Source organism: Phyllostomus discolor, chromosome 9 (genome assembly GCF_004126475.2).
Source record: "Phyllostomus discolor isolate MPI-MPIP mPhyDis1 chromosome 9, mPhyDis1.pri.v3, whole genome shotgun sequence".
Lineage (NCBI taxonomy): Eukaryota > Metazoa > Chordata > Mammalia > Chiroptera > Phyllostomidae > Phyllostomus > Phyllostomus discolor.
In genome coordinates this window covers 94,279,919-94,295,292 of record NC_040911.2, presented here as the reverse complement: position 1 = coordinate 94,295,292, position 15,374 = coordinate 94,279,919, and the positions used below count along the sequence as shown (strand labels likewise).

At 59.2% G+C, this 15,374-nt stretch overlaps 2 protein-coding genes across 2 annotated transcripts in view; one reads left to right on the top strand and one right to left on the bottom strand.

Annotated features, from left to right (window-relative positions):
• Nucleotides 1–7,807, top strand: part of RIMS4 (regulating synaptic membrane exocytosis 4) — a 50,437-nt gene extending 42,630 nt beyond the window's left edge. The window contains exons 3-6 of the mRNA XM_028524263.2: nt 712–824; nt 1,102–1,203; nt 1,838–1,977; nt 3,264–7,807. Of these exons, the coding sequence (XP_028380064.1) occupies nt 712–824; nt 1,102–1,203; nt 1,838–1,977; nt 3,264–3,482 (574 nt within the window). The 3' untranslated portion in view covers nt 3,483–7,807. The remainder of the gene's footprint in view (nt 1–711; nt 825–1,101; nt 1,204–1,837; nt 1,978–3,263) is intronic.
• A 147-nt stretch (nt 7,808–7,954) lies between these two features.
• Nucleotides 7,955–14,024, bottom strand: KCNK15 (potassium two pore domain channel subfamily K member 15). The gene is made up of 2 exons (XM_028524262.2): nt 13,653–14,024; nt 7,955–9,474 (listed from the first exon to the last, which is right to left on the bottom strand). The coding sequence occupies exons 1-2, from the start codon at nt 13,933–13,935 to the stop codon at nt 8,765–8,767; spliced, it is 993 nt and encodes a 330-aa protein (XP_028380063.1). The 5' UTR covers nt 13,936–14,024; the 3' UTR covers nt 7,955–8,764.
• Nucleotides 14,025–15,374: the final 1,350 nt, after the last annotated feature.

The following is a 15,374-nucleotide window of genomic DNA, read 5'->3' as shown; positions in this document are numbered from 1 at the left end:
GGGCTGAATTGGGCCACACACCCATCTTTGAGCCGATCACTGACCAAGGGAAGGACTGGCCAGGCTGAGCTCACACCAGCCTGTGGAGCCAGGTCTGCTCCTGTCCATAGGAATCAGTACCTTGGGGGAGGGGCACCCCAAAGGAGGTTGGAGATCTTGCTCCCAAAGGAACAGGATAGACACTTGAGAACCCACAGCAGCAACGAATGCAGACCTCCAAGGTTGAGCCACTCGTCCCATGCACCCCAAACTGTCAGGGGCAAACGACTCTTCTGGGGATCATGTTAGATTCCGATTCAGCCACTGCGGGTGGAGTAGGGTGCTGTTCCGTTCCTGACTAACTCTCGGGGATGCTGGTGTCTGGACCACACTTTGGGTACCACGGCATCAAACCACAGGAGCCAGGCACTGACGAGAGTTCCCTCCCGAGATCCCTACAACCACCCCGGGAGGCAGGTATCTCCTGACCCATTCCAGGCAGGTGGCACCCAAGGCCCAGCGAGGAGAGCTAGGGAGATGGTACAGGAGATTTCTGGGCCATGGAGGTAGCAAGGGGGGAGAGATAGGACCTGGGTCTGCCTGAGGCTGGGCGGTGGATGCGGACAGAATCATCGTGGCAGGAGGGGCACCTGGGGTTGACTGCCTAAGTCACCTGAGTCCTCGGTCTGCCCCTGGGAACATTTGCCATTATCTTATCCTTTCCGCTTACAGCCTCAACTACGGGGGCGTCTGCTTGGCATCGGACGCGCAGTTCAGTGACTTCCTGGGCAGCATGGGGCCAGCGCAGTTCGTGGGCCGCCAGACCCTGGCCACCACGCCGATGGGTGAGTGCCCCCAGACCTGTGCCAAAGGGGGGTCCCACCGGAAGCCCTGCATCTCGCCCCTCTTCCCCTCTGCCTCAGCTGCATCCACTGAGCACCCATTGGAGCCTGGCCCACACCTGCCAACCCTCTGCAGAGCCTGGGCATGTGGCGTGGGACGTGGTTCCGGCCTCATTTGGGGCTGGGTGCGGGGGATTTGTCGTAAGCAGAGAGGAGGATCCGAGTCCTTGATTGAGCTTAGACGCCACTGCCCAGTCTCACCTGGCGAGGTCTCTTGCAGGGGACGTGGAGATCGGCCTGCAGGAACGCAATGGCCAGCTCGAAGTGGATATCATCCAGGCTCGGGGACTGACGGCCAAGCCAGGCTCCAAGACACTGCCAGGTGTGGGGCGCCCTCCCCCCTGCCAGGGAGGGTGGAGGTTGGGGAGCCTGTCTGGAGGGATATCTGGGTGTAGAAGAGAGAAACGGAGCCCCACAGTGGGGGACTCCTTTGTTGCAGTCCCCGTGACTCACCAAGAACTACCCATGACTCAGGGCTCATTCTGGGGACCTGGTAGAGATTGTCGGCTGACCTCGTCAGCACCCCCTGCTGGACAGAGCTCCCGGAGGGCGCAGGCCTTTTTTCCTGTTTGTGATTAAACCCCAGTGCCCGGTAGGGTGCTTGGCGTGCCGTGGGTGATCAGAAAGCATTTGTTCGGTGAATGGGTAGCGATGACTGTGTAAGGCATGGGCGGGGCGGGTGAGTCAGAGACAGAGAAAGGAAGCAGGTGAGTACAGAGTGAGCAAGGGAAGGGGGAAGCTCGCAGGACCACCTGAGGGGGTGGAGTAGGCCTCGCCAGCCCTGGCTGCACCCCAGCACCACTCCCACCTCCTGGCTCGGCCCTGTTGTCTCCTCCCCGGACTCCATGGGGGGCACTTTGACCCCAGCAGTCAGTGGCGGGCAGCCCCCTCTGCCACGCCCCGTGCCCGACACCTGAGGCCCACGCCAGAGCTCACCTGCCGGCCTCTGTCCCCAGCTGCCTACATCAAGGCCTACCTGCTGGAGAATGGCGTCTGCATTGCCAAGAAGAAGACCAAAGTCGCTCGCAAGTCACTGGACCCGTTGTATAACCAGGTGCTGCTGTTTCCTGAGAGTCCCCAGGGCAAAGTCCTGCAGGTGAGGGGCGAGGGTGCACGCGTGGGTGTGCACCTGCACCTGCAGTACTGGGGAGGAGGGGGGTGCCTCGGGGGAGGGCCTCCCCTGGAGGAACTACAGCACTGTGGTTGACCAGCGCTCCACAACCTGCTGTGCGGCTTTCAACAAGTTTCTCTCTGAGCCTCAGTTTCTTCACCTGTAAAATGGGAACACTAGCAGCACCTGCTGACAACAGTGGCAGTAACAGTGAAAGGTGTGCTTTGTGCAAAAAAAGTATTTGCAAGTTTGGCCTATAGTAAGTGCTCTACAAATAGCTTCCATCCCCATCATTGCCATCATCATCATCAACCTCTGGAGGCCAGGGCCTTGGCCTGAAGCCCAGTGATAATAAACCGGGAGCCTTTTGAGCAGGCAGACAGGCGTTCGGCCCTCTGGCCACCAGGAGAATCCCAGCGGTGACTCAAACCTGGAGCTAGAAACAGCTGCCCGGTGTGAGTACAGGCAGGGCCAGGTCGGGTGCCTGCAGAAGCCAGGTGCCCGTTCTCCCCCAAAGCTGTCTTTTGGGCGCTGCTGGCTTGTACCTGATTCCTTGCTCCTCACCTGGACGGGCAAAGCCAGTGAGGATGGGCCCAGGTGTTACCCATGGCCAAGGCCGTGGGGCTTTTGCTAAACTGGGAAGCCCAGGTCCTGTCTAGGACTGAGTTTGTCAGCCTGTGGGTGGAGACCCACCACTGAGTTGGGAAATCCGTTTAGCTGGTCTCAACAGTTGCTTTTCAGCGGAATGGGTAGGAGAGAGAACATGTCCCACCCCCAGTGAGGTAAGTCCTCTTTGGAGGGGTCCGTGCTCCAGTGGGGAAGCCAGTATGTGCCCAGGCAAGGCAAAGATGATCCCTGTCCAGAAAGTCTGTAAGAACCCTCCCAATACAACTTAGAACAGCCGGGAGACCGTCCAGATGCTGGGCACATACAACCCCTGCCACTCTTTGAAACTTTGTTTCACGGGGGGCTCTGGGGTTCTGGAAGCAGAGGGCACGTGGGGGAAGCCGGCAGGGAGCTCGCGGTATAAAGGGCCGGCCCTCCAGACTCGGATTCAAAGGCGGGGCCTGTGGAGGATGGGCTGGAGCGGAGGGGGTGAGGCCGGAGGCAGGAAGGCAGTCACCCAGGCACCCCTGGAGCCAGCGATCTAAAGGCGGTCCAGTCCGCAGGACTCGGAGGGGTGAATTGGGCCTGGGGGTGACCCCAGGGTCCAGTTCTGAGCTTGTGAGTGGCATTGGACGGCTGGAACCGCTGTGTCTCTTGCCCCGCAGGTGATCGTGTGGGGGAACTACGGGCGGATGGAGCGGAAGCAGTTCATGGGTGTGGCCCGCGTGCTGCTGGAGGAGCTGGACTTGACCACCCTCGCCGTGGGCTGGTACAAGCTCTTCCCCACCTCCTCCATGGTGGACCCAGCCACGGGCCCCCTGCTCCGGCAGGCTTCCCAGTTGTCCCTTGAGAGCACCGTGGGACCCTGCGGCGAGCGATCTTAGTGCCAGGGATAGGGAGGGGCTCCCCGAGATGGCCTGGAGACCACCCAGCCCCGACCTGGGACCCCAGGCCCAGGGGCACCTCGGACAGAGGACGACGGGGTTCTCCCCCACCGTGGGGAAGAGGAATGGGGAGACCCGCCCCCCTTGGGACCCTCCTCACCCCTTCTTTGCCTCCTATCCCCTGAGACCTTTCCTCTCCCAGCGGGATTGGCTGCACTTTTGACTTGGCCGGTTGGTGACCTGGTGGCCGTGGCTGCAGGCCGAGAAGGGAAGGGCTGAGGTGGCAGAGCAGACCACTCTCCCGCCCCAGGCGCTGTCCGACTGCTCCCCCTTGTGCGTCCTCGGAAGCTCGCTGCCCGGAGCCAAGTCCAGAACCCAGCGGCCGTCTCCATGGTGCCAATAACCAGCAAGTGTCTTTCCTGCGGCACCGGGTTCAGGCAGCTACACCCGCCCCGACACGCTGACGGGGCGGCTTTGCAAGAATCCGGAGCCAGCGCTGGGGGGCCCTCCAGCCCCCAGCCCCCACCGTTTGAAGAGGAGCTCTGGCTTCCTTCCGCCTGCCAGTGGGAGGAGTTTTGCCGCAGCCTGTCTGAGTCCATCTGTCTGTCCCCTCCTGCCTGCCCCTCTTCCGGGGGTACTGGAATCCAGCAGGGACCAAAGGAAAGGGGGAGGTGCCCCCAGGGCCCGGCACAGACGCCCAGGGTGCCTTGCTCTGTGGGACCGAAAGAAGCTGCTGTGGGAACTGTGGGACTGGAAGAGCTCTGTCCCTGGGTTTTGGTGGACGAGCTGCAGAACCCTGGTTTTCCAGAACCCCAAGCCCTGAGAAGCTCACCGTCTCTGCATTTGGGGGTGCTGGATTGGAGAGGGAATCTGGGGAAAGCAGGGGTTGGGACCGGTGGTGCCAAGGTGAGGGTTTCCCAAGTAGGAGACTCCCTTCTTGTTGGCTGAGGTCAAAGGTCATCTTGTCTATTCCTCTGCCCCCTGCCTAGGGGCCTGGGGAGGCAACCGAACTCCCCTATTTTAGTCTTTTTAAACCAACCACGTGTACTAAGAGCAGAACCCACTGCCCCGGCCTCAATTACCTTGGCTCAAGGAGAGAAGGAGAGGAGAGGTAGGAGTTGAAGAATGGTGAGATTCCTTCTCAAGCAGGCCTGGGTAGCTGCCTTCCCGGCCCAGCCCTCCCCCGGGCCTCCAGAAGCCCTTTTGCATGCTGGGGAGAACTCGGGCTGGCCCCTCTTTATAGAAGCACATTTCTGCCACCTCCCCTGGGAGGCCCCCAGCAGCCCGCCACCCCTCATTGCCCAGTCCCTGCTGTGTAGGGCGTAGTCCAGGTTAGCTGGGTAGAGTTAGTGTTCCAGGCCCTGGGGCCCGTTCTTAGCTCGCACATAGTTCTTGCAGAGTCCCGGGACCGGGCGGAGAGGAGACACGAGTACATTCCAGGAGGTGGCCATCTCCTCACCGGCCTGGGCCTGGGGCTCGGGAGGCCAGCCCCTCCATCTCCCCCTGCCTCCCCCTCCCCCTGTAGGGTTGTAGCTGGAGCTGCCCCCTATACTCAGATGTTCTGATTTATTATCCTTGGTACAGGTTTCATTTATGAGGCAACCCTGAGGATGTGGGCCTTGGTGGCGGGGCCCGGATGCTATCAGAGGGGGGGCGTTTTCTACTGAGGACATCCAGGTGTGTCCGGTCCCACCTTGTCCCTGGTTCCACTATAGGCTACTGCCCAGGTGACTCCTTCACCTGAAGTCCCTCATCCCCACCCCCACCTCCATACCCCCGCAGCCCGCTTGAGCCCTGGGCATCCTTCCAAGTCTGGTCAAGTTCAGTGGCCTCCGGGGAGCTTGTCACACTGCACTGGGAAGGGGCCATGGGGAGGCCTTTCCATCCAGGAGGCCTTCGAGGTGCCCAGGTGAGTAGGGTGGAACCCCAGGACTTGGGCAGGAGGCAGCTGGGCTCTGGGTGGACTCCCATCTGAGGCCCAGAATCAACCCCTCACTGTTTTGGATTTTTTTTTTTAAACCAGTGTGATTTCTCTGCTGTTCGTTTATTACTCGCCATTTGGAATATTTTGAGCCAGGAGAGCACCTCCTCTCTCTGCAGCCATCACCGCTCTGGTCGTACAGGGATCGTGGTCAAGGACGGGGCAAAGCCTGGCTGTCCCAGCCGAGGGGAGAAGGGGCTCGGTGCACCCCAGCCTGAGCCCACCCTCCGGTGTCTGCATAGCCTTTATAAAGAGAGAGAGAGAGAGAGAGCTCCAAAGCAATAACAACATCCTGGGGGTGGTCCCCGAGGGCCCCCCCACTGACTTTCCTGTGTGTTCTGTGAAATCTCAGCTCACCTCCTGGAGGGGTGGCGTGAGTGAGGGCTGGAGCCCTTTTGCTTTGTATCATCCTTGTTAGCGCGTGCCCCCTGCCGAGGGGCTCTGCCCGTTTGGTGTGGGAACCACCATCCGTCCTCACCCAGGGATAGGGGTTTGGGGAGGGGGTGAGGATTCTCATTATTAGCTTCGGGAACCTTCAGACCCAGCCTGTCCCCACTGCTGTCGGATCCTTTGCAGCTTCGACTCCACCATTTGGAGAGGATCCGAGAGGGTGGCGTTGGGGGAGTCGGGTGGGGAGGGGCTAGGGATGATTTTATTTTTCAGTCTCTGGTCCGAAGGTCACAGGCAAAGGTAACCTGGAGGGAGTTGTCTCCACTTTCCTTCTCCAGAATCCACTTTTCATACTGAAGGGAAAGAGGCTTTGGGACCATTGGTAAAGCCATTTCCATTTTACTGACGAGGAGACTGCGGCCAGTGCAGGAATCATTGCACCGGGGGTCACCCGTACGTTCATTGGCACCTCCAGCCTGGACCACCGCCCCCTCCTACTCCTCGGAGGCTGAGCTGGAGCTGGGGTGGGATGAAGTGGGGCCACCATTTCCCCCCACCCCTCCCACCCTCTCTCACGGGAGCCTCCCAGGGGCCTTGAAAAGGCGGGCAGGGCAAATTGTAGCCCGTCTGAGAGGTGAGGAAACTGAGGCCCAAGGCCCTTCGGCACGTGTGCGGTGGGGACAGAACAGGGCTCCATTGTGCCCCCTCCCTCCAGAGGACAGGAGACCACTGGTGCAGGGCGTGCCTGCTGGGATTAGTATCTGTGGCCTTTAAGCCCTGGGCCTCCCAGCCCTGCGTGGTCCCATCTCCACGGGCCAGCGATTTTTCTGGGCCCAGGGTTTGGGGAAGAGGGTTTGCCATAGACACCTAGCTCCCCTGTGGGGGCTGGCCCAGCTGACTGAGGGCTTGGTCCAGGCCTCAGTGAGTGGGTGGGGGCCCCCACCGAGGGGCCGCAACCCTCCAGGACCAACTGGAGGGAGGTTAGAAGCACCAGTCCCTGCCTGGCGCTGCGTGGGCGTGAGGCTGCTCTGGCACGCCGCACCTGAAGGAAATCCTCTCGCAAAACCTTCGGCTGCAATGATACCTGGTCCTCCTGTAGTACTTCTCAAACTTTTTTTGTTTTCAAAGTGCTTTTACCTCCAGGGCACTCTCACAGGAGCCCCGGGGCAGTAGGTGGGGGGCCTCTTCTCAGCCCCGTTTCAGAGGGGGCAGCTGAGGCCCTGGGAGGGGGAGGTGCCTGCCGGGTCCCGCTGTGAGCGAGTGGCCAGGCTCAGACCGGAACTCAGTTCCGAGCTCTTCCTCCTCCAGGGGTCGGTAAGGCAGCTCAGGGGATGGTTGTGCACTTTACAAGCTGCTTCGCCACCATCCAGTTCCTTAAACCAGGAACTCCCGGGTGCACTCGGTGTTTGGAACGGCACTGAGCCCCCGCCCCTCGGAGCACAGCTGTTGCGCCAGGCAAGGCCACCTGCGTTTATTTATTGAGCAGCAGCGCCGTGCCAGGCCCGGGGGACCGAGCCACCCCTGTCCCCCTGCAAGGACTCCCACAGCCTTCCGGGAGGGCCCCGTGTCTGTGTGGCAGGCAGCGCCTCGGTGACAGCAAGCTTTCATGTCCACAAGCTCATCTGACTCACCCTGCAGGGAGGCTGGTCGTGCCCATTTACTCATAGCTTCTGTGAGAGCAAAGTGGAGACGCGAAGCCAGGGCCTCGGACATCTCGTCTGTGATGTCCTTTTTCCTAGACCGCCTCCTGAGAAGGCGGCCGGAAGGCAGGACCCCAGGTCCTTGGGCTGAGGCCTCTCCATCCACCCACCTTTCCTTCACCCCCAGGAGCAGGAGCCCCTCGGGCCTTCGGGGAGGGAGGGTGTCCCCGGCCCCTGGGTCGGAGTGGGTCACGTTGCATTGTGTTCACAACCATGTAGCTCATGTTGAAAATTAAAGTTTTTGGCTTTTCTAACTCGTCTTGCTATGCTTTGTGTTGAGACGGTCATATCTGGGAAGCCAAGGGCCGCTGGTGTTCTAAGGAGCTGAGCGTTGCGGGGATGCCGGCGTGCTGCCAGAATGCCGCTGCCCCCACCCCCACCCCACACTGGGGCCTGTCCTGGGAGCCCTTACAGTGGTGCCTGGGAGGGAGCAGGATTCGGGATGAACCCAGTCACTTTACAGATGAGATTTCACTGAGGACCAGGTAGGGGATGAGATGCCCCAAACTCACATTTGGGTTACTGGCAAGACCCCGTTCTCACACCCCCAGACAAGAGCTGGTCTCACCCGGCTGTGCCCAGGTGGCCCCAGGGACATGCTGGGCGTCAGCAAGGCCCCCTCGTCCTGAAGTGGGGCTGGCCGAAGACAGAACGTCCAGTTGGGTGGGCAAAGAGCGCGCTTCATTCCCATGGGGGCCAAGTCCTATCTACTGTGCGTGCCCAACAAGAGAACGCGATCGTCTAAATAGTGCGGTGGTCCGACCGCCGGTCCTCGCTGGGTGGTGGGTGGTTCTCGTTGGTCCACCTCCTGTCTGTGCTGCTCGTGGTGTGAGCAGCCGGCCTCCCGGGTAGGATTCCAGCGTTGGAAATGGAGCGTTTCCCCTGCAGCACGGAAAGCCGGCCCCTTCGTGCAGAATAGCCGCCCGTTCCCACTCCGGAGGGACAGATGGTGACGTGGGCTGTGGAGAGCCCCTCTTAGGGCACTGACTTGGTTGTGCCTTCCTAAAACAGTTTGGACCACAGGGATCTGCACCTACGAGGTGACTTTAGAGTCGTGCTTGTGTGATGGTGGGACTTTAATTTCTTTTTGGAGAGGAGGGAGTGGCTAGCCGCAGAAGGGAATGAGAGCCTGCTGTGGCAGCAGATGGCTCTGCGGCCATCTCACCCCTCTCCGGGCTCCGGGCAGAGAGGTGCACTTACAGGAAGTCCGTTCAGACGGACTTCCGCCGCACCTGGAGCTTGCCTGTCCCGCCGCAGCCACCCATAGCCCCAGGGCTTGCAGGGGGCGAGAAGCCCAGATTGTCTCGGGCCCACATCTCCAGCTGGTGGACGCGGGAGGAGACGGAGGAGCCCTCGGGGCGCATCGGGCGCCGGGGCAGGGCGGAACCGTGGCTCTCCGGCGCCCCTAGGCGGAGCGGGCTGGCGCGGTGGGCAGCGCGCTCGGGCGCGTCGGTGCTGGCCGCCAGAAAGCGCAGGACCACGAGGTTGAGGAAGGCGCCGATGACCGTGAGCCCCAACAGGATGTAGAGGAAGCTGAAGGCCACGTAGGGCGGCTTCCTCTGCAGCGCCTCGTCGCTCTGCAGCGCCACGAAGTCGCCGAAGCCGATGGTGGTGAGGGTGATGAAGCAGTAGTAGTAGGCGTGGAAGAAGGTCCAGCCCTCGAAGTGCGCGAAGGCGGCGGCCCCGAGGGCCAGGGTGGCCGCGCACACCAGCAGCCCCGCCACCACCATGTTCTCCGTGGACACGTGCGGCCGCCGCAGGCCCAGGCAGCGCTTGGCCGCCAGCAGGAGGCGCCGCACCAGCGCGTTCAGCCTCTCGCCCAGGCTCTGGAAAGTAACGAGCGTCAAGGGGATGCCCAGCAGCGCATAGAACATGCAGAAGACCTTGCCCGAGTCGGTGCCTGGCGCGGCGTGGCCATAGCCTGGAGGGAGAGCGAAGGGGAGGGTCGGTGAGTGCCCAGTGCCGTCCAACAAGACTGTCGACCTTGACACCTGCCTGCCTGGTCTCCCATCCCCCAGTGCAGGCTGAGCATCTTGAAAATGCTGGTTCTATTTACCTAGGTCGCTCTCTGGTTTCAAAACCCTTGCACAATTATCCATAATTACCCCAAATCGTAAACAACCCAAATGTCCCTCAGTTGGAAAACGGATAAACAATCTAAGGTAGTACATCCACACAATGGAATTCTTCGGAGCAACAGAAGGGAATGAACTGAGGTTATCTGCAGCAACAAAAGACGACTCTCAAATGTATTGTGCTGAAGCCAGGCTCAAAAGGTACGAACTGCACGGTTCCATTTCAATGGCATCCTGGCAAAAAAAACTATGGGGACAGAGAACAGATCTGTGGCTGTCAGTCACGGAGACTGGGGGCGGGGTTAACTGCAAAGGGGCGGGACCGAACTTGGGAGAGGGGCGGAAATGTCCTATGAATAGGTCGCGGCTGCTGTAACAGGGCAGGTCTTCATTTGTCAAAACCCACGGAGTGCGCACTGAAAAATGGTGAGTTTTACTGTGTGTAAATTGTGTTTTGATTTTTTTTTAAAAAGTGGCAAAATCTTCCACGGCTTCCTGCCCCCACAGGGTGAAGAACTAGTTTTCACATGGTGTCTAAAGAACTAGAGCTCCGCCCTGGCTGGCGTAGCTCAGTGGATTGGGCGTGGGCTGCGAACCAAAGTGTCGCAGGTTCGATTCCCAGTCAGGGCACATGCCTAGGTTGCAGGCCATGGCCCCCAGCAACCGCGCATTGATGTTTCTCTCTCTCTCTCTTTCTCCCTCCCTTCCCTCTCTAAAAATAAATAAATAAAATCTTAAAAAAAAAAAGAACTAGAGCTCCTTCCGGATCTGACTCCCCTCCACCTGTCCAGACCCCCCATGTTGTCTCCCCAACGGGCATGTCCCACCTCCATGTGCCTTTTCTCGTGCCCCCCACCCCCACCCCCTGCCCGGCTGCCCTGTCTGCCCTGCCCCCATACGCTCTTCCTCCCCAGACCCTGCTCCAAGCCAGCTCTCACTGCACACCCCTGCAGTTTGGCGCAGCGATTCCTCACACAGTCCCCTCGACTGTTGTGAGGGACCCAAACGTAAGTGCATGTGTAGGGGACCTAAACAACTTCCACGAGAGAGGAGAGAAAGCTTTTGTGGTATTCTCAGGGGGTCCCACAACCCAGGAAAAGTCAGGCAGGCCTTCCCCAACAGAGCATGCCTCCTCTAGCAAACTGACCTCGTTTGCCAAAATGTAAAACACCCAAGCCCTCCGACCCTGTGGAGCCCCACAGTTGGGAAGTCAGTCCTCCGAAACACACACGTGCAAAGGGACGTGTGCACGTGGGTTATCACTGAAGTGTTGTCGCTCACAGCGACACTCTTAGATGGCCTGAGTGTCCATCCATAGGGGCCTGGTTATGTAAATCGTGGTGCCAACCAAACGATGGACTATCACACGGCGGGCTCCAACCAGGGGTTATCTTGCTCCTGAGGGGATGTTTGGCAATGTCTGGAGACATTTTTGATGGCCCCAGCTGGAAGGTGGTGGCCTCTCATGGGTAGAGGTGAGGGTATGGCTAAGATTTATGCCATACAGACAACAAAGAACTTTCCAGTCCGAATGTCAACTGTGCCAAGGTTGAGGAGTTGCTGTCCAGCCGCGAAAAAGATGACACAGTTCTTCAGCAACTAACAGAAAAACATCACCAAAATTGGGGCAAAAGGAGTCTTCCAGGTGTGGGTACATGAAACACAGAGTTTGTTCCTATACTATTATTTGTTAATTATTGTATTATTTCCCATACGAACAACTGTAAACCTACTTTCCCCTCCACCCTGCATGTAGGTTTAAAAATCAAGAGAAAAAACAGTGTGTGTAATGGAATGCCCGCACAATGTGTGCGTTTCAAAGGGATACAGAGGCAGAGGGTACATCTCGGAGCACACACCCGAAACATAACTATCTGACCCAGGGAAAGGCATTGACGGGCTGAGGGACAGAGAAAGAGGGAGCCTTCTCTTTCATTCTGTGCCCTTTCCGACCACAGGAAGCTGTACTGTGTGCATATATAGTTCGTTCAAAATACCAGTACAACCGATGTGTTCGAAGGCCAGTGGCTCCACTCCCACTTCCCACCCCACGGCCCTGTCTGCTCTCCCGGCAGCGAGGGCTCCGCCCACCACCACCAGGCCGGTCGCTTCTCTGTCTCTCTGGTCACCAGAGCTTCTACAGATCCTGGCACAGACTGAAGGGTCAGTGGAAACGTAATAACCAATAATCATAATAAACCGAATTGGAGGGGGTGCTGAGACAGAGGAGCCTCCTTAGGAAGAAGAGGCCAGGCGGTGCTGTCTGCAGCTGTTTGGGGCTCTGTCTGGTTTTAGGCAGAGAGGGAAATGAGTAGTGATACCTAAACATGCAGGGGTACTTTACGTGGATTCTCTTGTTTAACCCTTTCAATGGCTGTAAGAGATGACATTACCCCCATTTGACAGATAGGGAAATTTGGATTAGAGGGATGAAGCTGCCCAGAGGTCACCAGGCCGGAGCTGTCAACCACTATCCTCCATTGGGTCTCAGCCTCTCTCCTCTGTCCCCCCAGCGCTCAAGCTCCTGGGTTCTGGGCTGTCTGCAAGGCTGACTCAGGTAGCCTGCACCACACAGCACGTGCTGGCGCCCCCAGGTGGCCAAACATGCAAAACTGTTTCCCTGTCTTAGTCCTTCCCGGAGACTCCCAGGTGCATTTGTGTGTAGTGGTCCAGGGGAGGGGGGAGGGGCAGGGCAGAGAACACCCAAGGGAGGAGGCCATACTCAGCTGGGGGAGGGGGTCTCCAAGGAATGCTGGAGAAAGCAGAAGAGGTGGATGGGGTCCCACACCACTGGGCACAGTGACAGGGAGGATCGTAGGCTGAGCTGAGCTAGAGAAGCAGGGGTCCCGTGTTGACAGGAGGGGGCATAAGGGCTGAACGGAAGCGGGGCCCATGGTTGGCAAATAATGAATTGTCATTATTACTAATTAATAGTGCCTATTTAGCCTCGGGCACTGTGCCAAGCAGTTTACACGCTTGACCTCATTTAAACTTGGCATTCGCCAGTGAGGTGGAAACAATGGCATTTTGAAGTTGAAGGAACCAGGGCTCGGAGAGGTACAATCAATTACCGGAGGGTCAGGAGGCAATAGCGATGCGAACAGAACTCTGGTCCACATAATTGCAGAACCCAGGCTTTTAACTCTGCTGCTAAACCCACAAGCTCACACCCACTTGCAAGAACATTATGGAAACATTTTCTCTAAGGAATGGGCTTCCAGAGCGGTGGTCCGAGCCCAAAAGGGCGCCTGGACATCCCCAGTGGGCGCCCCGGGAGTGGTGGGCACCCAGCTGGGAGCCCTGCAGAGCCTGCTTCTCTCTTTCCCTGCTTCCCTGGGCTTGGGCTCTGCAGGTACCAGCCAGACGGTGGCCATGACAACGGCTGACGGTCCAGATGCTGCAGAGAAAGTGCTCTGGATCCCCGAGGGGTCCAAAGCTCGTAGAAACCAGTCATTCCTTTCACAACTGTTTATTGAGTGTCTACTATGCGCCAGGCGCTGGCCGTACTGCAACGACAAAGACAGACTAGGTCCCTGTTCTTATGGAGTAACAGAATAATAATTACAATACCAAAATCAATTACTTTTTTAAGTGTGTTCTGTATGTCAGGCCCTGTGCTAAAACTTTCTGCACGAGGGCCAATCAGCACCCCTACTTTACAGAGGAAAAAAAGTGAGGCTCAGAGAGGTTATGCAACTTGCCTCAGGTCACACAGCTAGTGTGATGCGGCCAAGGATGCAACGCAAGCCACTTGGGCTTCCGGGTTTCACCTGATCTGCCTCCCAGCCCCTGGAGTATTTTCTGGTCACTCCTCAGTGTGAGCCTTTTGGCAAATCTAACCTACTGACGTCCCCCAGCCCAGCCTGCTCCAATGACAGCCCATTCGGCGCAGGGAGGCAAGTGAGGCTTGGTGAGCAGAAATGACTCCTCCAAAGTCACCCAGCTGGGCAGGGAATTCAAACCCGGGGACACCGCGGGCGGCTCGGGGTGGAGCGAGCGCCGAGGGGGTCCCCGGGGCGCTCACCGATGGTCGTGATGACCGTGATGGCGAAGTAGAAAGAGCCGGCGAACTTCCACTGACGGCCCGCGCGGTGCGGCTCGGCCTGCAGCGCCAGGCGCTCCAGCTCGCGGTAGTCCTCGGCCGAGAAGCCGTACTTCCTCCGAAGCTCTCTCCGCTTCTGGGCCAGCAGTCTCTGGCGGCCGCTCTCCGCCTCGGACTCCAGCGCATCGAAGACGGCGGCGCCCACCAGCAGGTAGGACAGGATGCACAGGACGAGCGCGGCGGTGCGCACGCTCTGCTGCTTCATGACGGCGCCCCGAACCGCGCTGTCCCGGTCCGCGCCTTCCCGCTCCGCGCCGTGCCAGCCACGTCCCCGGCCCGGGCCATGCGCCCCGACGGCTGCCCGGTGTCCGCTCCGCCCCAGCCAGCGCCCACGGACCCACGCGGCGGGAGCCCAGGCTGCGCGCGGCTGGGGTGGGGCATCCAGAGGCGGGGCCTGGGGGAAGCGAGGAGGGCAGGGAGGGCTCCCCCAGCTGCCGCCGCCCAGCTTGCCACACATCTGCCTTTGTTTACCCGCTGGCGCCCCGAGGCTAATGTGTCTGCAAACAGTGACCTCTGGAGCAAAGCACTCAAAGCCCCAGTCTGCGAAAGACCGGCCTCCGCAGCTTTCTCCCGTAACCACTCATTAATTTGTTCAGTCAGTCATCCAACAAATGTTTTCCAAGCACCTGTCTACTCGGTGCAAACAAGATTCCTGCTGCAAATAGAGCTGATATCCTAGAAAGGAGGGCTGGCTGAAAACCGAACCAAAAGATAACGGAAAACTTGTGAGAAAGAAGGGAATCAGTTTTGGGGGGAGGTGGGCCCCAGCGGCTAAGGTAATGGAGGAAGGCCTCCCTGGGGAGTGACTGGGGGGAGGGAGCATCCAGGCAGCAAGTGCAAGACCCCTGGGAAGTGGGGCTGGAGCCAGGAGAACTGGGGCTCTTGGGGGCTGAGGGGAGAGGAGTGGGGAGGGGAGGGGAGAGGAGTGGGGAGCAGAAGGAAGACAGAGAGGCGGCTTCACAGGGGGTCTTTCCTACAGACCCTTATCTGGGTTTATCCTTCAATACAATCGGAAAGGCTGTAAGCAGGAAAACAAATACACCAATGGTTTGATGGACATTTTTAAAAGAGCATTTTTGGCTGTGCTGTGGGAAACGGATGACGGCTAGGAGTGGAGGCCAGGTAGGAGACTCTCGTAGTCCAGATGTGAGCCAAGGGTGGCCTGGTCAGGGGTGGGGGGTGGGGGGTGGGGGCTAGGAGGTGGGGTCAGTACTGGAGACAGAGAGAAGCCTGAGGTGTGTGGGGAGGGGGAGCTGGGCACCCTCAGCCTGCCCCGTGTCCCAGCCCCCTTGCACTTGAAAGCGACAGCCAGTGGAATGTGGGCAGAAGTGACCTGTGCTACTTGCCTGCCTGGCCCGTAATACCCTCCCAGTGTGGGCGGGTCTTCGTGGAGATTCCGAGCAGAGCAGCAGAGCACAGGGCAGCCTCCCTGGCAGCTGTGGGGAGCGCCTGTGTCCTCTGGTCTTGGCTGCAGCCTTGGCACGTGTCCCCTGCCTTCCATCACCGCACAGGCCTCTCTCCCCCGAAGCCCCTCGGCACTAAACTTTCAGCTCCTTGCACAAACTCCTGTTCTGTTTGGGATACTCCCCTCCCCATCCATTCAACAGCCAGCATTGCAAGGATGCCTGCCGGGGGCCAGACACA